This window comes from Anopheles arabiensis, chromosome 2 (assembly GCF_016920715.1).
Source record: "Anopheles arabiensis isolate DONGOLA chromosome 2, AaraD3, whole genome shotgun sequence".
Lineage (NCBI taxonomy): Eukaryota > Metazoa > Arthropoda > Insecta > Diptera > Culicidae > Anopheles > Anopheles arabiensis.
In genome coordinates this window covers 17,430,360-17,451,990 of record NC_053517.1, presented here as the reverse complement: position 1 = coordinate 17,451,990, position 21,631 = coordinate 17,430,360, and the positions used below count along the sequence as shown (strand labels likewise).

The following is a 21,631-nucleotide window of genomic DNA, read 5'->3' as shown; positions in this document are numbered from 1 at the left end:
CCGTGCACATGATAGAAACACCTCGAACAGCGGCTCATCGCCATACCTTATCGTGGTACACCGTTCCAATTATGGCATCATAAAAATATACACGAAAAACTACAACCTTTCGGATATCAGTGGTTGCCGTGTTGCCGAGAGCAGGATAACTTTTGCCCATCGCCCAAATACACATACACGAGAGGAGCACGCGGGGAATGACGCAAGAGTGACATTCATGGCCGTGTTTGGTTTGGGTTTTGGGTCTCTGCAACAAGCTGCCAACGGTGGGAAATGCCGTATGAATTCACATTACCAAAGAAAACGAGGCAACAGAAACAACAAGAAACCCAATGCAGAACTTTCTAATATCATATTATGAACATTTCGCCCCGTATCTCCTCACCTCCTCACGCACAACACTACTACTAAACTGTAACTCAACCGATACGGTTACAAGTTGTGCATACTTTACCTGCCCACCGAGAGTCGTGAAACCTTATCAAGCCACCCATAATGCATCCCAGAAGTGACGAAAGGCCAAGGGCCGAGTCATTTGTTGGGCTGTGAAGGTTGAGCGAGAGTTGGAAGAGGATATTTCTGGGAAACTGACGCCATTATTGACATTTACCGTTCCATGGCTGGGAGAATATTCGTACCAAGAAATGCGCGCCATGAGTTATGATGGTGATTCCCATCTAATACCGGCTTGGGATAGTGTCCGACAGTTGGCAAACGAGTTTTGATTGCATTTCGTTGTGAATTTACATCCGGTGAGTGTTTTTGAGTAGGTTAATCTTTCTCTTCACTCTTACCTTTTAGCAAAGCTTCACCGGGAGTAAGTAAAGAAACACGAATGCACAGAATGCTATATAGTAGCACACAGTAGTTGCTGCTTTCCCGTACCTTTAATCAGCAGTGTGCGTTACACACATCTCGTGATGACCGTGGTTGCGTTTGCAGTGTTTCCAATGCGCTTACACTCTAACGCCGTGCTCAAACACATCTGTTGAAACCACATGAATTCAATTTCAACATTGCATGCTGTACCTTTTTGGTTTAAACAGTTCCGCGAAAACCGATCGGAGCGAAGGTAAAAATAGGAATTGACTTTATGGCAAACATCAATATTTGCGGGGCTGTTATCAAATACACGAGTCTCCAGGCGGCTAAAATACGCGGAATCGAATATCGAACCTGTCTGCGGCCGATACCGTCCCTACAGTCGCTGACCGGGAGATGGCAGCCCTTCCTAACGCCACAAACTCAAAAAAAAGAAAGAAAAGAAATAAGAGAAACCGAAAAATTGGATACAAATGGAAAACCAATGGAATGTTTGAAGTTCAATGCTTTCGGCTAGAAATTTCATACAAAGTCAATTACACCGGATCAAAGCGCTTGGTTTGTGCCGGGATGTGGCAGTGCCGTACATGCCGTGCACATCCCGTTATAAAAACACGGCACCCAATCTTGCTGCCTGGCCAATCTTGTTTCCTCCCGTTCCTTCGAAGGTGATGCATTTCTTTTGTGGCTTTTGCTCCACCCCAAGCGTTATGCCGTATGTCTACAACAGGTAGAATTTGTTGTATCAATCTATCAGCAGCACGATGGTACAGTACGGATTGATCATGCGGAAACAAACTATTTAACGATGTGTGAGGACTTTTTCGCGTATACTTAAAAATCCTTTAAAAATGCGGGCTTTAAATTTGTAAATGTTCACAAATTCTTTAAAATGTACCAATCAAAAATACACCAATAAAAATAAATAACTACGTTCAGGAATAAGAGACAGCCCAAGTAAGTAGCATAAAATACGTTAACATAGAAGCAAAACAATTTGCAGGCAGAAGGATCAATTTTCGCTGGCCTGTCGCTGTCTTCTATTCTATTACTAATGGAACAATAAAGGAAGTTCATGGAAAACTAGCTACACATTTAATCATCCACGTGTGATTGATTTTATGCGACACAGACTCGCGCAGATACCGTATGAGGAAGCTGGCCACGCTCATTCTATCCATCCATTCATTCAGCATTAAACGCTGGGTATAATGGTTTTCCGACGAAAAGCAATTTTGGACACATTCGAAAATACATATCTGTAAGACAATCAAACACACACACGTACACATTCGGAGTATCATATCAAAAAGGCGATTGCGTCGAGGAAGGTGACCGACACAACAATACATCACTGGAAGGATTCTACCATCACCGTACAACAACACTCGCTCCTTGCGGCAGATATTATTTATAGGCGTTTCCGGGAGGTATTAACTATTAATAACTGTACCTTACTTTACGTCAGTAAGAATGTTTAGGAAACTATGCGCACTGAGCAAGCAGCTCTCAACATTGGCCGGTTGAGATTTCTGCAGCGGGTAATCCATCAAGCTTTAGCCCCGATGGCCCGCAGCCACACCGTACAGTGGGTGTTTCTGCGTAGCGAAAAGACTATGAGCGAACCAATTCCCTATCCTCAAGACCTATACATTGTCCTTCCTTGCGCATGCTTTACAACGCGATATAAACGATTCATTTGATTGAGAGTCAGCTTCCAATTTATCACCATTGCAGGCAATAGCTAAGTGATGCAATATGTTACCCGAACGCAATTTCCCAATTCAATTTCTTCGCTAGTTTCCGCGGGGAAAACCATTTTCAGGCTGGAAACAAACAAGCAAGGAAATGAAAGGAAATTATAGCACGCCATTAAGGGAGGCATGGGACCATTTTGATTGATTGAAAAAGGGGCACAACGGTACGCACCGCATCGGGTAGTGTGACGCGACACCAAGTAATTAGATCATCTTGCTTGCTAACACACACACACACACACACACATCCCATTTTGGTTCATCTCATCTAATCGCAAGGCCAATCGAGCAACGAAAGAGACAAGAGTGGGAGCAGAGCGCGCTGGCGTGATGCTCAGTGCCAAATATCCTGCTCCAGTCCGGTCCAGCGAGACCTTTGCGCGTCGAGGTCGCAATTGAGGTCAGCTGGTACAGCTATTTAGGTCATTTATTAGACCACCGGCGGATGTGCCGGGGAGTGTGTTGATGTGTTTTGGCGGTGCTCACTGTGGGGGCGGGTGGGTTCATCCACAGATGTCTACTTTGTCCGTCCGTCCACACTTTGCCTGTGGCCATAGAAACGGGCGATGAAATTGATAGCATCTTGCAGCCCCACCGGTTTATGGTGCATGTATACAATCATGCCCGGTCTGAAACAAACAGCAAACTAATGAAGATAGGTGCACTTGGCATTCTTTTTTCTCTCTTTCCCCAGAACAATAATCGCACTTTTGTGTTGCCAACTGAAGGATACACAATAGCGTTTGCTCAAACAATGCACACAGCGTATAGCCCCTCGTAGACCGAGGCGCGGCGGTGGCGTGCCTGGGGAGATACATAAAGCGGAACAAATGGGTGGGAAATGTTTTTTCCATCAATTTTCATTACCTTGCAATGCTATTAGCCCTTCATTGTACTCGTGCATTGTGTCCTGAGCAACGATTATAGGCATCTCGGCATATATGCTATGCCACCGCCAACCATTGCCACCTGACTCGCAAAGGAACGTCGAAACAGTGCACGAATGATGAAGGCTCTGGAACGGTTTTTTCCTGTTTATTTTAGCTGCAAATTCTCTCACGACTGCTGGTTGGGCGATGGCCGCAACGCACAATCTCTTTTCGCATCACCATTCGGTAAAGATGGTTGCTCAATCTGCACTAACGTAACACACAAGCGGGACAAGTGGTACAGTCTGAAACACTCGCACAACTTCTAACCCATGCATCTCGCCCCATCGCGACTTTTACTTGAGCGAAGAAGGAAATTCGTTCACGTTTGGATCTATCTCACGTTTCGGTTGTACCACTTGGAGCAAGAATGAATCAATATTCATTCAATATGCATAAACATTGTTGTTTTGTTTATGTGAGCTGTTCCGTCGCTGTAGTTGGCGGGCAGCCCCAGAGCACCTTACGTATGGTAATGCTATCGCTCGAAACAAAACAAAAAAGTATACTGTCAGCCTGTCAGTACCACAGAGCGAAGATGTGCTCTGGGTACGTTTGCCCCTAAAGTAGCACGTTCATAAATTCATGAATACTGGTAAAGCCGTCCTGCATTCGATCCAACATTCGCAGGATATCGTACCGGTCTGTGCGCGGGCGGAGGCGTAATGATGCGAACAGTATAGGTCACATGGCACAGATCGTAGGCCCACGGAAGCGCATCAGCTTGTTACGTCATTAGCGAGAGTACTGAAATATTAATTGAACAAATGTCCAACGGATACGGCAGCGCTCAAGGTAGTGTGAGTAATTGTTGCGGTCTTGTTTGCATTCGGAAGTACAGAACACTTTTCGTTAAGCCTTAGGTACGCAAAGCGACGAACCAATTAGCAGCACGCCATGCCCTAGTTCCGTCAATCAATTGGTTATCAAAAACACTATCAAAACTATCGAACACTGGTCGTCGAATAAGCAGCATTGTTTGAAAAGAGTACATCCTGCCCGCTATATCAACGGCGAAAGATATCGGTGTCTTGAAAATTCGCTTGTCGATCATTTTACCAATTTTACTTGTTTTTTTTTTTTGTTTTCACATTTCATCGAATTTTATTCCGTGTTACTTCACTATCCTGCCATCGCACCTTTTAGATCCACGTCCAATATCATCTAACCCTCTTATCTCGGGATGATTTTCCGATCGTTAAACGATTTGTGAAGGAACGGATCATGGTTTTTCTGTTCTGCCTGATGATCAAACCGCTCCATGAAAAGGGTCAATGAAGTGATGCGTTCGAAATCGATTCGCTTTTCGCACTCGTGTGTCGATGCTTTTCTTGCCGCAGCATTATCTTTTGCACGGGTCAGCACAACCTCCGCCTTTACCATCCGCTTTCGCTACCATTTGCTGATGCTGCCTCACTCAAAAGATAAATAAATACAGCAGCTCCGAATCGATCGTTGGGTTTCTTTTTCTTCTCCGCTCTCTAATCGCAAGCATCGGCCGGTTTAGCCGGTAAGCGCTTATAAAAATCAATAGTAATATCCAATTATTTTAGCGTACCTACATTTTACGCATTGATAATCTTCAATCGAGATGCCGACCATGCTGAGGGGAAACGGTGGACCGCTTTGAAAAAGGTACGCCCGTGGATTACACAGCTACTACGGGCGCTCGAGCGCTCGGGAACATCTTCACCCCACGAGGTGTGGGATGCGCTACACTTCATGCCCGTGTCCCCCATACCTGTGCGTTAGTATTAATCGAAAATCGAAAACCGTGCAACGGGTTCACCACCTTCATTCGGTGAAAAATAATGTTATGCTTCACGATGTTCATTGAGCTGACACAAACCGATGCACACGAGTGAACGTTTGCGAGCACACCGTTCGGGCTTTGGGGCTGTATCCAATCATAGGTAGGTATATCCTTCATCAAACAAAGGAACGAAGCTACATTTTGCAATTATATTGTGTCTTAAGTATGTACCTTTTACCCTCGGTAAATGGTATGATACTAATTTAAACATTGAAACATTTAAATACTTCTTTCACCATCATTCAAACAGCTATTTGTGTCAACTTCGCTGCATGCATAATCCTCTTAAGCGATCTTACCGCCCGATAAATGCTCTTACCCCCAACATTTTACATCAATTTGGTGCACTCACCTTCAAAGCACGAAAATAATTTTTGCGCTGCTTTAAAATGGTCTCAGATTTTTGAAATTACAGCTGCAGACGTCCATATAACTTCTACAAACTACCACATCGGCTACAACTATTAGCAAAACTTCTAACAACACACACACACATACACTGTCTAAGAAGAATAAGTTTTGCACTGTGCCTTAGCATCAGTTATTTTCATTTTATGTAACTTTCAAACACTCACTACCGTTAACCGATGTTGTTCTTATACGGCCGATTACACATTCGCGTTAAAAACTTGTCCATCAAAAACATCAGTTTGGCAGAAATTCTTTTTTAATGACTTTTTACAGCCAGCGTCTTAAACATTTTCCTCTCAGGTTTTCTTTTTTGTAGAAATAACGCACAATAATAAAGTGTTTCTTTCTTCAATTGTTTTACTTTTGTGGAGCGATTCTAGCGCTAGTTAGAATAGGTTGTCTTTTGTAGGTTCGATTATTGTTTATATATGTATCATACTTTAGAAGGTCACTACTAGTGAGATGATTGATTGAACAGCTATACGGGTATAACAGCAACGACTTAACGTATCACTAATGCTTAATATAGCTAGGCTTTGATTTTATACTTGATTCGGTTAGTTTGTTGGAGGCTTCAGTTTGAGAAAAGGCATTCACTGTTTTGTGGTTTTGGCGATAGAGGATTTGGTACCTACGTATATTACGGTGCTCACTACAGGCTACAGTTTTGCGCTGATATTGCTTACGGAAGAGTGTTAATTTATTTTTAAAATGTTTAGAATTTTGCTTAATGGCATCGTTTTTTTATGTTCGTAATTCCGAGTTGCTAAAAGATCAGACGTAGTGTAAAACACACACACACACAATTCTTCTCACGTTCGATATATTTCACGGAAAATATTCTCCCTCTCGAACGATTGTTGGCACTGCACGATGACACGCTTTCTAACGATGGTTCACCAAGATTGCACAATGTTCTACTACAGCATCACTTACATGCGCCCTTAAACTTGTCCCGTTTGCCGGCGGGTTTCACTTCGAGCGCCAAGAAGTTCCTGATTGTCCTGCTTGACACAGCTTCTGCTAGCTGTCGGCCACGTGCACGTTTTGGATGAGCAAACCCGTGCGAACAATTCCTCTTCTACCGCTGCGAAACACACCGACGTGGTCCCGGTCCCGTGTGTAACGTTGGCTGGCCTGGGGCAAGCTTCGTGCCCGATGAAGGCGGTGACTGTGCGCAGTTTTGGTTAGGCTAGCGCGACTCGCTAGAATCCTGTTTCTGCACTGACTGGCGACCAGGGCAAGCGTTCTAGTTTTGATTCTTTCCTGGCGGTACTGCGGCAACCACATCGCATCCGGCCACGGTATGGGTTTTGGGAGAGATTCGCTTCGGATCCGACTCTCCGCTCCAGCGCGCGAAATCATTGCACAGTGGTGGAGCAGAGAGCCAAACCTCTGCGAACCACCACTGCAAAGAGAAGATGGCTCTGTCCGGATGGGTCTGTGGTCGGGTAGGATAGGATCGGGAAAACAAAACGGTGAAAGCGAAACCGCACCGGTGAAGTTACGCATCTCTGTGTGTACGAGCGAAAGAGCAACCATTGTCGTTTGGATAGTACTGGTCGTCCTTTTCGAGCTGCTGCTGCCGTTCGTGCGCCCGAATCCTCTCCCAGAGTGGCAAGGAAAAAGTGTACTCTCTCACTCTCACTCTCTGTTGAACGTGGGAAAAACGTGGGAAAATCCAAAGCAAAGGAGGATACAGGAAGCGCGGATAGGGGCCAGGCAGTACATAACAGCATCATCGCATCGGGAGATGAGTTTTCCCGAAATTTTCCGCCTCCTTCAACCGCCCAACCGGAAAGGGTAGAGTAAATTTTTCGGGGATCGTTAGTCACACGCTCGCTCGAGTGCGTTCGGTAAAGAGTTCGCGCCCAAAACGGGCTGGCCCGAAACGACAGGCAAACGCGGCAAACGTCCGTACACACATACACCTTAAAATGAAGTAGCTCAGGTCACGGTACGAGCACGGTGAACCTAATCCAACAGTTACAAAACGAACCGCACACCGGGCGACGGAACCTTTTTGGCCCGACCATCATGCTTTATGCTGTTGCCCTAGCTCTACTCGTATATTACCGTCCATTTTTCATTCGCCAACCTTTCGCTGTAGCTTTTATGTTCGATACTCGTCCGTGTCAGTTGTAAATGGTATTTTCTCTCTCTCTCTTTCTCTCTTGCTCGCTCTATAATACCATCCGAGATGAAGTTTACCGGTGTGACATCTGAGCCACATACAGCATTAGAACTTCCCAAATGCGCCAGGCTACCCGTGTGCTTCGCGCTATTACGTATGCTTCGATGGTCAAAACCCCGAAGAAGGATAAGCCTGGCGGATGGAAAACTTTTGCAGCCAACCCTCAAAATTGCACAATACTCACCTTCTGCCTCATCTATCATCTAGCGGTGCGGGAGGGCGAGCCGAACGAGCACCGGTACACGAGGATTTTCATCTTGTCAATTTAATAAAGCACAAACTTTCTCCCATTCCTACGTATTCTATGCCCCCATGGTTCTTGTTCCCATTTCACCCGAACCAGACGAGTTACACGATTACACGATAAAACATGGTAAAAGTTGAGAGCATGTTCATAAATGGCCCGCAGACGTTACATTGTGGCAGCTGTAATGTATTTCCCTGAGCGATCCAAAGGTCGCACAACGCTCCGTCCGTCCATCTCGTGAATGGTGGGCATTCAGGCGGAAAATAGGCAAGCACCGACATGAAACATTCACTTTGTGCGGTTATTAATAATCGAAACCTTCTTTCCTCAATCATCATTCACAATTCCTTTAAATCGGAAATTTGTAACGTCCAAAACAATTAAACTCAACTATCAGCTGTTGAATGTAACGATAACTTCTTTCGTACTTTGGCACGATGAATATTGCAAAATTTGAATAATTTATTAAAACATTTGATCCTGACTCGCTTACTGTAAATTCTGGGCCACTCTGTTCGACTCTGTATTTCACATTGCAACAGTTTGACATCCACATTTAAAAAGCTGAATGACAATTATAACTTCTTCTTCTTCTTTGGCTCAACAACCGATGTCGGTCAAGGCCTGCCTGTAACCACTTGTGGGCTTGGCTTTCAGTGACTAATTCATTCCCCCCCCCCCCCCCCATAGCAGGATAGTCAGTCCTACGTATGGCGGCACGGTCCATTTGGGAATTGAACCCATGACGGGCATGTTGTTAAGTCGTACGAGTTGACAATTATAACATGCTTTTAAAATACCCTAAAAGTTTAAATCTAAGGCTTAAATTGAGATACTAACGAATACTTTAATCAATACAACTGCCATCAATCTGGTGAGTCTTTAGAAATCCACGAACCAGGAGAAAATTCCATTCCTTTCAATAACAGGTAAAACGCTGTAGGTATCTAACTTAAAGGAAAATGTGTACCTTTCAAAGGGTTTTGGAATTTTGCCTTTACTTCTACGTGGGTATATTTTTCTTTGTATTTTATTACAGGGTTTCTCACGATTTATTGGTTGGTTCCCATCAATTTTTGGTGGGTTCCCATGTTTGTTTGGTGCGTTCCCACGATTTTTTGGTCGTTTCCCAGAATTTTTTGGTGCAATTGTATTGATGTCCAATCGGAAAATACCAATAAATTATGGGAACGAACCAAAAATCTATGGGATACGACCAAAAAATCGTGAGAACGCACCAAAAAATCATGGGAACTGACCAATAAATCGTGGGAAACCCTGTATGTTGTGTATGAGAGTCTCCAAATTTTCCAAACTTTGATTCGGTATTATTTAGGATGGCTAGACCTTGCCCAAAACAAAACGTAATATGTATGTATGTTATACAGGGTTTCCCACGATTTATTGGTCAGTTCCCATGATTTATTGGTGCGTTCCCACGATTTTTTGGTCGTATCCTATAGATTTTTGGTTCGTTCCCATATTTTATTGGTATTTTCCAATTGGATATCAATACAATTGGACCAACAAATTCTGGGAAACGACCAAAAAATCGTGGGAACGCACCAAAAAAATATGGGAACCCACCAAAAATTGATGGGAACCAACCAATAAATCGTGGGAAACCCTGTAAGTATTTTCTAATAATCTATTTAATGTTTAATTAGTATAAGCATTCTCCATCAACTCAAACTGATAAATCAGATAGAAGGACATGATTGATTCTTCGTCCAGGAATGCCAGTGTAAAGCAATCGGTCGTTACAACTTCCAAATACACTAAAATCTCGTGTTGAACCTGTAGGTAAAACCCTCAATTTGTACAACTCAGTCGGTGCAAATTTTCTCGTTTACATACTCACAGTTTCATATACTAGCTATCAGTAATATGAGTGTTTTTATCTTTGTTTCGCAGCGTCTCTCTACAACTGTGTCACTCGTTCCCACTTATTCGAACCTCATCCAGTCTCTCTTTCTCTCTGTATCTCCCAGTTGCTCCGGGTCGCTCTTTTTTACTAACTTCTCAAAGGTCAAAAACTTACCAAACCATACTGGAGGAAGGCAGGGAGAAATATGAACAAACAAACAAACAAAAAACCCACTACCCTAATCGATACCACTACCCTGCTGTCTATACCTTATTCCTGTCCGCTTTCTCCCACTTTTTACGCTGGTCCCCGTTCGCTAGTCCGCCTTTTTTACGATGCGCAACACATGATTACGATTACGCTCGTCTCCTGTGCACGGCGTAGCGAGTTGTCGTCGGCTGCCTTCTTTTCCTTCCTCTCGCAGCAACGCAGATCGATGTGTACGCTTCGTAGCACGACGGTCACGAGACTTTCGTCTGCCTGCCACTCGACCATCGCGTACCGCTGAGTGTGCTCCACTTGCACGTACCCCGCATTCGCGATCGTTTCCATTTTTGCACTCATTTTCCAGCAGCGTGTAGCCTTCGCTCCCAAATTTCGCACCAGTGGCAAAGGAAAAGTAACGCTCTGCCGTGAGACTACGGTGTACGGTGTGTTGCTCGTGGTGCAGGCACTCGCTCATGCTCGATCTCTCTGCGCCACTTTTACATAGCGTAGCTCTTTATCTTGCTTGTGACGGCCGGTAGCGTTCGCTTTCCGCCGTCGAATTCCACCCCGATCGCCGGTTTCGAACCGGTTCCCGGTGCGATTGCTCACGTGTCAAAGATATTTCTACGCCCTTGCTTCCCATCCCAGTAGGGTCTTTCCCTTGGTGGTGGTAGTAGCACGAAAGCGAAGTAGTTTTAACCCAAGCTGCCCGTATCGCATCGTAACGGGCTGCAGCAGGGGAAGACACTGTGGGTGGTTACCGTTAGCTAAAACGCTCCCCCCAAACGGGCACCATTTCACAGCACCATTACACCAAAATTCATACACGTGGAAGCCACTTTCGATAGTATTTGCTTCCATCTTTTTCAAGTGTAGTTTTTTTTTCTTCTTTTAGCATGGAGGCGCATGGTCGCTGACTTCCGTCGGTACGCATGCAGTCCTTAGAATTCAACACATTGCTTGCGCTTATAATTGGGCGTGCATATTTTGTGGAATAGTACGTTTCAAAAGAATTAAATACAGGGTATTAAACAGCTTTAATTCATATAAACCATACTACAAAAGTAATACTATCACTAATACACACAATAGATGAGATTTAAGCAATGCATGTATTTAATAAAATAAACAAAGTGTGCAAGCAGTTTTAAGGTTTTTGTCATTTAATTATAGACAGTTTAATGAATGTCGATCTTGTTCAGAGTATTGACAGTAAATATATTCATATAACAATTATATTCCAGGATCTTTTAATGAATGCACAACTCATGTATTTTATAATTAGTATTGCTATATTTAAAAATCAATACCTGTAATTTCATACTGTACTACATTCCATTACGACAAGCCTGTGATCATAATCACAGTTCTGCAATTCATCGAAAGGCACATTGCTCTGTTCTCTTTGAAAATTTATTACTGTTAATTAACAGTACTGTACAATTGAAAAGAGAAAAAATGAACCGCCAAATATCACCCTCACACGTGTGATTATTCAGTCCGTTATGCAGTAAAAATATGCAATGAATGAAGCATTTTCTCTTTCATCTGCTTCTGCTCTGCTTCACGGTAACAGATACCAGATTAAACCGGAGGCAATATAATAAACAAACTGTATGACGAGACTCGTGCGAGTGGCAGCAGCATTGCCATTGAGTATTGCATTTCAGGCCCACTTTAACCGAACAAACTTTAACCGTTTTAAAGTGATTGATTATTTTTATTTGCAATACCTTTGCCAACGCTCACCAACGACACATCAGCACACGTGGTGGCTGCTAATGGTAATGCCATAAAAAAACCTTCCATGTGTTGTGATGCTATTGCACAGTATTCGTCGCTGCTACGATGCAGTGCCGTGTTCGCGATTGCTCATTAGTCGTCGGTTAACCACGGTCTCACGCTCTTGCAATCTATTCTTAGGCATTAGTGCAGCTACACTTCACCGATTTAACGGGCTGGAGAAATAAACCGTTCTCGGTCCGTGCGTTGAATTGCTTGGTGCAAAACCTGACGCACCACCACCAACTACCGCTGCATTTGCTTCCATTTGCTAATGGTGTGCATTAGCTGTGGACCGATTGCACTGCTACGGGGTGAATTTACTTGACGCATTTGCTGCAGGCGATAAAACCATGGGGTTTATGATTTAATTAGTAGAAATAATCTTCAAAGACAAAGTAGTTAAGATGCAGAATTTTATTTTTATAGAACCTATTAATGATAAGCGTAATGATTACGAATGTAAACCTAATGATCTCATATGGCCGCTATACTCACAAGGATTTACTTCAAAATAATACCATCAATAGTTATTCAATTCAAAGCGCCCGATGAGTGTAATAATACCCCACCACTTATTTAAGCATTTACATAACACAGTATTGCACAGCATTACTGTCTAATGTTTATTATTATTTTAAGTTCCTCTGCCCGCTATGGCTCTCTACTATTAACAACCAGCTATTCAGCGTTTTACATCCGTGACCAGAATACCATTACCATTGCCGATAATTATTTATAGCTATTTGGTAGCTTTACCTCCAAAAGGAGGACCCGTGTGATGAAGCCTGACCGTCCACCAACGACCACGAACACCAGCACCACCACCCAGCCGCTGGAACGGCCGTGTGCAATTGACCAAAACGACCGGTCAAAGGTTATGCGGCGCAAACCTAATTTTCCTTTTACCGAGCAAATGCTTTTGCCGTGCAGCCATGTATACCGACGATACTAGTACGTTACGTATCCTGTGCAAGGCTGGATCAGCCGCCCCACCGTACGATATCCTTCTGTAGAGCACTTCTTCCTTACCTTACGTACAAGGTTTGAAAACGGAGCATAATGGACTTTCTCGATCGCTCACAGTGGGAACGGTGCGCACGGGAAAATGCTTTCAGTTCTAACCCCAAACCGTACAAGAGGTTGATGGAGAATGATGGCATGGGTGAGGGTAAAACGATGTTCCTGCGTCCTCGCAATGCTCGCTGCTGTGAAGCTGCTGCTAACACGCACTGCCACGGAAATGTACACCGGATGTGCACAGCTCCTCACACCATTGGACACATTCAAAGTCCGTCTGAAACGTACACGGGCCACACGCCAATCCTTGATGGATTCCACTAGCAGCAAACAGCAGCGAAAGTCCTAACACAACTTCAGCCCCAAGTGGTGCTTCAGTGGTTTCTCTATGCGCCTTCGAACTTTGTGCACCCACGCACACACACCCAACCAGAAACACGGCTGTTATATTTGATTGCATGTCATATTTTCTCCGCTCTCCCAGCACTACCGGGCGATCGTACGCGAAGCTATGTTTCAACCGGTGTGGCTGCTCCACTCCCAACGCGAGTGTTCATTACTCGCGCCGTCCTGTGTGCAATCGTTCCGGCTGTGCAACTACTCGGCAAACGGAAACACACCGTACCAAGCAAACGGAATCGGTATCGTAGCCGGACCATAACTCAGTGCACAAGGCACTTTTACGGGGACGTACGGGGACCTTGCAGGACGGATGCGACTCCCACCCATCCGGTAGCACGGTAGCCAGCCACAGCGAGGAAACGATTTTCGAGTCCGCTAAGGGGTACTAAAACTCTAGCCATTGTTTTGCTACACCGACCGACTGCTCGGCTCGTGTTCCGCATTGCGTGCCATTTATTGCCGACACAAACCACTTTAACGTTTCCGCGCGGCGGGTGAACGCTGAAACCGAGCGAAGCAAACGGACGCTCTGCAGCAGTGGCGCTGATGCTTGTGATGGGCTCGCCGTATGCTACCGCGGTGGTTTGTCGATATCGGGTCGAATGCTAATGCCGCACCCCTTGCTGGCAGACCCTTATCGATAGGTTAATATCTGGAGCGTTGCTAGAGCCCCCATCCGTGCCGTGCAGCGGTACGTCGGTCTGGGCGAAAACGGCCAGCTACTAAGCTTAAGTGAATATTGTAGCGCGTTTCATCCGTTTGATTTGGTTTTGTGTTTTATTTTTTCCATAGTCTGCCGATTGCCAGTTGCTCACTTAGCGAAAGCATTTTAGATTAATTTCTACCTTCCCCAACCATCCCCAAACACTTTTCCGCGGTCCTGCCCAAGGACGAAGGGGAATGAATATCGAAATTCCGCTACCTCCGCCTGCGGTGGAGGACCTTGCACCGAAAAGAGTCTCGCAATCGCCGGTTAAGGCAAGCGAAACGTGAACGTTAACATGCAACATGTTGCCCGCCGTCAATCAAGCAGATCGGCACCGGACCACCACAACCTCTTGCCACTGAGGCGGAGTCGCCTTTTTCCGCCACTCGACTCGACGTGACCGTCGTCAATTCGACAGATTAGATTCGTGAAGGGACACCTTGCGTGTGTAAACCTTGCCAGTGATCGTTCCCTTGCCCGCTCGGACTTTAACCATTCAGGAGCGGAAAATTGGTCAGGGTCGTGGTGGAGAAACCTTCGGAACGGTCTAACCACAACACTGCGGAGCCGACGAAGCAGGGATGTGTAGGTGAGAGTGTGTGAGGTGCGAGTAATGGCGAGCGGGACTGCCGTAATACGTACCTTGCTGTCCTTGGCGTAGTACAGCTTGTGTCCTTTCAGTCGAAAGTACCTTCGACGCCAGCGCTGAAAGGACCAGGTCTGCTTCATCAGGTAACCTTCCTTGACGGCCGTCTGTAAAGAGAAGAATGTCAGCCACAAATACATTGTGAGTTTCTTTTTTTAATTATTCAACCGTGTGAGATGTAAACCAGGATCATGAGGAGTTTGGGCGATGTCGTGTGGCACATAAACTCTTTACGAAAAATAGTTTTTTTTCGTAAAAATAGTTAAAAACTCCTCTTTTTGCATGTCATTTTTAAACACAATATCGCTGCTGGTGGATAGCAGAATTAGTTTTCCCCAATGTCAGGCCAGCCACTGGGTGTCACTGTCGCTGACAGCTTCTGCATATCTCCAGAGCCAAAATATCGTTTCGTTCCCGGAAGCTCTGACATCAGGGTTGAAATTCACTGTACGCACAGGGTCCCCATTTACGGCATCCTTTCCACGTTCCAAACAATGCAGAACCAATGTCCCGGAACAAGCGGCCCATATCTGTGCTACATTGGCAGTCGTGTATCACCTCGATTGTTCTGGACAGGTTGTTCCATTTTATACTATTCTCCCTAGCAGTCCCGCACACGACCGGATCGTACCCTGTCCCGTCGAGCAATGCGAGACCCACAGGACACTGTTTCGCTCTTCACTATGGTTGCAGCCCCGAACACGCCCGGTGGTGGGCCTTGGAAACGAGACGTCAAAGCGTAAGGGAGTGAAATTTGTGTTCACGCCAGCATCCATCCGTCCATTGTGTGTCAACGCTATCAAATGCTGGGCAAACTGAATGGGCAAACCTCCTTCCAACAATCAACATTTTCTGCTACATTTCCCCCCCGTCGAATAACGCACCCGTCCGAGGTCCCGGGGATGGATCGAAACCTAGAGCAGCGTTCAAAACAAAATTTGAAAAAAGCCCTCAACCCCCACCCCCCTCCCTCGCTACCATTCTCCCGTCAGTCAGCTTTTGCTGTCAGCGCCAAACGCGTTCGCTTCTTGTGCACACGTCATCGTCATCGTCACTTCCGGGTGGGGCTCACCACCTTGGTTACATACAGGGAAACGCTTCAGCACAGTGGGTTGCTGGGAAACCGTGCCGTCCTTACACCGTACGGTGGGTGCAGACGATGGCTGTAAAACGACGCATCGCCATCGCAAATGAGGTCAGAGCGGTGGCCTGGCGTCACATAGCTGCACGAAATCAGGTCAATCAAGGCGACGGCTGGCGTCCTGCAGTCGTGCGAAACATCATCATGACCATCCATCTTCGCGCTCGGTCTGTGTGCCGTGTGGGTGTGTGTGTGTCTGTATGCTTACCTCTCGGGTAAATGATGACGGACACCATTGGTGTAGCACCTACAAGGTAACACTTTTACGGATCGCTTCGTTAGAAGGCCGAATGGTCAGGAAATCCTTCCGGTACACCATATTCCAGCGTATGCGCCCATTTATCTTGCATCCCTCAAAACTGCAGACTACAGTCAACTAGAGGTGTGGTTGATGTATTCCAACAGCCAACACGTGATAGAAGCAACATTCGTTTTGTGTTTTGGGTCCATTCCAGCGCCCTTCATGTTGATATCTCCTATACTACCGCTTACAGAGCTCTCTATGTGTATCTCTTGTTAATACTTCCTATATGGCGTAACAAACGTAATCGTCATTGGCCTGTTTCGGCTTGAAAAGGGCTTGGCATTTTATGAATCATTAGCTCATCCATAGCAACATAGTTTAATCCGAATGGACTGCGAATGGAGGTTCGGCTTCGTTCAAAATTTGAGCCCAAGACAAAGTATCCTTGGAGGATGTATTACTGCGAGTCCCCTAGCTATAAATCTCGCCTAGCAATCAAGGATCTTCAAATGCCGCACATTTTTCACAACTAGTTCCTTACAGTTTCTCAACTTTCCATATCCAATATGCATCGTCTTTTTCATACAAATAAGAATGATGCTTGAAGGAACTCCGTTGTTATGTTTCAGTCAATAGTCGAGTTTTATCCCGACTAACAAGTTTATAACCAAACCAATGTTAATCAAACAATATCCTTTCTGTGCTGGTGTCAGTACACTACCACCCAAGCTTTCCATTACCGTTTTTAACTCTCTTGCTATTCAGGATCCTGGAAGGGCTCTCCCAGTCAGATAGATTGAATAATTCAATGTACAATTCTGCGTTAAATTTACACTTCAACTCCTCTACCAAGCGGTGTAAATAAAGCCACTGCCAACAATAGCCGCATCCATACGGTAGAATGCACCAAAATAGATAAACTTCATTACCTCAACTTCCACACTTCCGCAAAGAACAACATCCCTGCCCTGACGGCACACCAGTTCACCAGGTTCGGGTTATTTTAAACACACACACTCAAGTCGATTGTGGCATAATTGATGCAGAATGTCAACGTTATTATGCAACTTAAGTGCCTTTACGCTGTACCAGCTGCGGCACCAAAACGGCACCACGCTTGAGGGCACCTCCGTTCTGCGGCAGTTTAACGAAGCTGCAAACGAGCCACCGGCCTCGGCGGCTGGCACAGCCACGGCGCCGATGCATTCTTCGGCACCGGAAACGAAGGAAATTTAATCATCCTCACTCCTTCCCCCTTCCAAGCGCCTGAAGTGGTGTGTTTTTCATTCGCTTATCACGCTCACAGCAAGCCGCCGCCGCCGCCGCCGCCGGCAGCAATCGAATTTTGCACGGCTGTGAAGCGACATTATACCAGCTGAAATGCAACGAGCCACCAGCCCGCCCCGAGTCCTTTCAGTTCCTTCCTTCCCCACGATACCTACCGCTGACTTGACGTCCTTCTTGGTAGACAATTTCCGGTGGAATATTTTGGCCGGTTCGGTTTCATTCTCACTTTCCGACGATTCGTCGCCCGTCCGCGGGCTTCCCTGAACGGCGGCAGCCATACCGGTGGACCGGTCGGGTTTCCGGTGCTGCTGGATTAGAGAGCGCTCCGGGCGGGGCGCGTGAGGGTGGGTGCGCACTACTAATTGTGTTTACACAGCCTCCACTTCGCCCGAAGGCGTGAAATACACACACACACACACACACTGAAACTGCTGCTTCTGGTGCCCGTTAACTCTTGCAGGGGCTTACCGCTACACCAAACAGCAACGGAATGATGCACAGCCGATTACACACAAGCCAACATTTCTGGTGGGACATGCACACACACACGGATGAGAAGGGTTTGTTTTGCTGGGTTGAGTATAATTTATTTATATTACCTCCGTGTCTGTCACCAGCAGCCGAGTGCACTACAAGGATCAGAAAGCTGCACCAACCCACGGAGGATACACGGATAAGCTAGGCGCGTTTTGCACTGGAGCGCTGACTTTTCGCTGCCGGCTACTTCGATGCGTGTGCATGGCAGCACCGAGCACGTCCTGCAAGATTCGCGCGCTCTATGTTGTGTCCGAAAAAAGTTCCCCGTAGTACACACAGGACACAGGTCTCAGTATTGCGTCTAGTCACTCTCTCTCTCTCTCTCTCCCTCTTTTGCTCTTTACTCTCTGTGTTGACCTAGTTTTGGCTCTCGGTGCTTCGTTTCTTAGTGTTACTACATTTTCTTCGCTTCATCGTAACGGCGTACGGATCCTTCAGAGGCACACACACAAACACACGCCCAGGCGCACATGTAGACCGGTATGGTTTGTCTTGCTCACGCTCTCTCTTTCTCGCACTTTACTTTGATACATCCTGTAACACACATTCGCAGCACAGCGAGCCAAAATATTGCTAACGAGGGGTTCTCGCGTACTGCCGGAAGAAATGTTAAGAAACGTACAGCACCAAACAAACGAAAGGTTTAATTCATTTCGAAATTATCATTCCATCCTTAATGTACACTTACTCCTCGTCAGAATAAGACTTTGATAATACTGATACTTTTACGAGATCTGTGGACCAATGGAGCCGGTTCCGTTTCAGTTTTTTCTAAAGTTCACACTTTTCTATTCTTCACGATAAGAAATCGGTCGTAACCATGGCTGTGGGAAATTAATTGGCAATGTCTAGCAGCAATCTCTCTCACTTTTTTCTCTCTCTTTCTATCTCTCTCTCTCTCTCTCTCTCTCTTTGTCTAGTACTCTACCTCTCCGGTACACACCTCCCTGACGCACAGCATCATCCCGAGGAGCGAATTTTCTCAAATGTCAAATTTGCGTTACTGATAAGTAGCGATGCTCCGATGCTCTTATGCAAACTGACGGCCATACAGTGTGCCAACCCTGTGTCACTGATACACTGTTTGCGATAAAAATTTGTAACAATCGAGCCACCTTTCTTTGTCGTTTGTACTTATTGCCGCACTTCCCGAATCACACCTTCCCGGGAGTTGCTAATACAAAAGGAGTACCGTCGCTTTTCACAGCCACAAACTTGCGGGAGAGGCAGCATGAGTACAGTTTCACACCGTGCCTGAATTTTCCACCTTTTCGATGCACTTTTTCGTCGTACCAGTACTGGACGCTGGGCGATTTCGTTCGTAAAGCAAGATTGTTTCGAATGCCAAGCTTACTGGCAGTGCTTGCCGTGCCTTGGTCGCAAGTGGCACTCCTCGGTCCTGCGAACCAAGTGCGGATCGGCGCGGATAAGGCTGCGAGCCATCCTGTGACAGTCGTCGGAACTTATTCGTCCATTCTATCGCCACTCGCTACATCCGGTGTGAAGACCGCAAAAGCTCCGGTGTCAAGAATGGGCAGCCACTTAACCACAAGCACCTTTATTTTGACGTTTCTCGCGTGAAAAACAGTGGAAGCGATACGGATACGGGAAGAAAGCTTACATGCCCCTCTGGCGGGGAGGAAGGAGAAAGAAGCGTTACGTATTGCGGCAAAACCTGGCGAAGGTACGCTAGAACCGAACACCGGACAACACAAAGAAGGAGCAGAAAAAAGAAACACTTCTTCTTCCGTTTAGCAAGTAAACCGAACTACTCTGGGCTGGAAATGGCGGAACCATTGGTGGAGACTAAAAACAGGACACTACACACTGCACTGCGTTGCTAGCACCAGTACGGCAGCGCCTACACTACTGGCCCGAAACGCACATCCACTTGCCAGCGGAACCCGTGCACTGCTCCCGTGCGGTGCGGTCGCGCTACGCCAGGCAAGCCAGTCGGTTCGCTCAGTTCCTACCGACGGACCGAACGGGGAGAGGGGACGGAGCAGGAGACGGGGAACCGGGCGCGCGTTCGCACCCATGCAGGGCTCGGCACTGGGACACACATACCAGCACAGCGAAACCAACCACCGCGTACCGCCGAGAAGCAACAGGATCCGTGTGTTATGCAAACGGTATCCTTGCGCTGCCTCTCAGGTGTGTGTGTGTGTGTTCATGCGATCCAGAGTCGGGAAATGGAGAAAGAGAGAGAGAGAGCACTCGATTGAGAGCGCTCACATCCTGCCACAAACCGCATCACAAACTGGAACAGGAATCTGCCACCCTTCTCTCGCACCCAGGTAAAAGCGGCAGGCTTGTCCGCGGCAACGCACACCACCGCACAGGACGACTAACCCACAAACACCGGAACTGTTTCCGTCCGTTTCTTGCAGGCAGCCGAAACTGATGGAGTTTGATAGATCGTCTTGCCTTACTCCGAGCACCGACGCGGCGGTGGTGACATGCTGGGAAGGATCGGAGTGTACTTTGCTGTGCCGTTGACTGGCGACCAGGAGAGTCGGAAAATTCCAACCCCCGCTCAGCACTGCCGTTTTCCCACAAATGGCGGGAACCAATACAAAACGGTCCTGCTCACCCATACAACAACAAGCAAGTGTCGCTCACTGGACGACTTATTACATTTCTCTCGATGATACACAAGTTTACTACAAAACCATGCACACACACACGTGAAACAAAAAAGGAAAGCATTCTTGTGCCAACTCCACACACACATTCAACCTGTATTGTGAACGCAGTAAACAGTTTCCAATGTTTCTTTCACCCTTACGCTCTCTCGCGCGCTTTCTCGTGCTCTTTATAAAATTGCACTCTCTCTCTCTCGCTTTATTTCACGGTTTACTAATACTAATTGCTACCACTCTCAGCACCATGCGTCTCCATTTGGTTGCTATTAAGTTTCTGGCTGTGTACATGTGTGTGTGTGAATCGGTGTAAGTGGGGCAGATGTGATGGGGTCTTGCTCGCACTACGCTTTGCTACGCTCTCCGATTGTTACCAACGGGGATGACTGCGGGAGGATGTGGGTCAAATGCTGTAACAAACAACGCGCGTTAGACGGCAGTGCGTATCCTTCGTCACGCACCGATGGTTGCCTGTTTGTGTGACGGTTTCGTGTAACTGATTTCGCTGAGCGCTGTTGCCACCAGTGCCACCGGAGAGCACGGCAGCGCAAAGCAAGCGATGAAAATAACGAACGCGTCGGCCCCAAGCCACGCGACGCTCAACCTTCCCACTGGCACTGGGCCGCACCGGCAACCGGAAAATTGTACCTTCGCGTGTAGTGATGAAACCTGGACGTGTAAAAACTCCTCCACGAACGGTACGGCGAAGCTGTCGGTGTGTTGGTGTTGGTCGCCCACCGCACACCGTAACGCTAGGCGGATACTACGAATTTTACGTTTTTGTTTGGCGCTTCGTCTCCCCACCTGGGCGAACCGCTCGCCGGTTGTCTGCGTGTCCTTGTTGTGCAGCGCCACCCTTGATCCCACGCCCAAAGCCGGCCCGTTTCGGTGTAACCAATGCTCTAGCACTGTTCCTCGAATCTGGCTCCACAGTGCGAACTATTACACTGAGCAAGTCAATCGTGAATTTTTATGGG

General features: G+C 46.6%; 1 protein-coding gene across 1 annotated transcript in view; it reads right to left on the bottom strand.

Moving 5' to 3' along the window:
* Positions 1-19,930, bottom strand: part of LOC120908557 (diacylglycerol kinase eta) — a 49,091-nt gene extending 29,161 nt beyond the window's left edge. The window contains exons 1-2 of the mRNA XM_040319706.1: positions 17,631-19,930; positions 14,800-14,910 (exon numbers count right to left, since the gene is read on the bottom strand). Of these exons, the coding sequence (XP_040175640.1) occupies positions 14,800-14,910; positions 17,631-17,753 (234 nt within the window). The 5' untranslated portion in view covers positions 17,754-19,930. The remainder of the gene's footprint in view (positions 1-14,799; positions 14,911-17,630) is intronic.
* Between the last annotated feature and the right edge of the window lie 1,701 nt (positions 19,931-21,631).